Here is an 863-nt window from a genome sequence, read left to right on the forward strand (position 1 = left end):
GGGGTTTCTCCATGTTGGCCAGGCTGGTCTTGAACTCCTGACCTCAGGTGATCCGCCCACCTAGGCCTCCCAAAGTGCTGAGATTACAGGCATGAGCCACTGTGCCCAACCCCACTTGTTTTTGCAGTTTTGTTTACATAGTGCCATATGGTTGTTTTCGAGCTACCACAGCAGAGTTGAGTGGTGGTGATGGAGACTGTATGGCCCAGAAATCCTAGAATATTATTATTCTAGCACTTGACAAAAATGATTTACCAACCCTTGACTTAAAAACTTGTTGAGGCTGGGTGTGGTGGTTCACGCCTGTAATCCCAGCACTTTGGGAGGCTGAGGTGGGCGGATCACCTGAGGTGAGGAGTTCAGGACTAGCCTGGCCAATATGGTGAAACCCTGTCTCTACTACAAATACAAAAAAATTAGCCGGGTGTGGTGGTGCACACCTGTAATCCCAGTTACTGAGGAGGCTGAGGCAAGATAATTGCTTGAGTCTGGGTGGCAGAGGTTGCAGTGAGGCGAGAGTGCGCCTCACTGTACTCCAGCGAGACTCTGTCTCCAAAAAAAAAAATTGCAAACTTTAAATATTGACATTTTTTATGAATAAGAAAGCTTTTTATTTTACAGGTCTTTGTGGGAAGAAACAGAAAGAAATCACAAAAGCAATTAAGAGAGCTCAAATACTGGGTAAGAAAGAACACCTCAACAACTGAATTGAGCTAGCTGAAGTTTTGTTCATTATGTTTTCTCAAGAACTTTAATTATCTCTTTACAGGGTTTATGCCAGTTACATACAAGGATCCTGCATATTTCAGGGACCCTAACGTTTATAACATCAGATATCAGGAATAAATTCTATCACATTGCCA

At 43.5% G+C, this 863-nt stretch overlaps 1 protein-coding gene across 3 annotated transcripts in view; it reads left to right on the forward strand.

Annotated features, from left to right (window-relative positions):
• Positions 1–863, forward strand: part of MRPS18C (mitochondrial ribosomal protein S18C) — an 8,123-nt gene that overhangs the window by 4,402 nt on the left and 2,858 nt on the right. Inside the window, exon 3 of one of the 3 annotated variants that reach the window (XM_011985438.1) lies at positions 622–681. The exons of the other annotated variants lie outside the window; for them this stretch is intronic. Within the exon in view, the coding sequence (XP_011840828.1) occupies positions 622–681 (60 nt within the window). The remainder of the gene's footprint in view (positions 1–621; positions 682–863) is intronic. 3 annotated transcript variants of the gene reach the window in all.

Source organism: Mandrillus leucophaeus, unplaced genomic scaffold, assembly GCF_000951045.1.
Source record: "Mandrillus leucophaeus isolate KB7577 unplaced genomic scaffold, Mleu.le_1.0 Scaffold283, whole genome shotgun sequence".
Lineage (NCBI taxonomy): Eukaryota > Metazoa > Chordata > Mammalia > Primates > Cercopithecidae > Mandrillus > Mandrillus leucophaeus.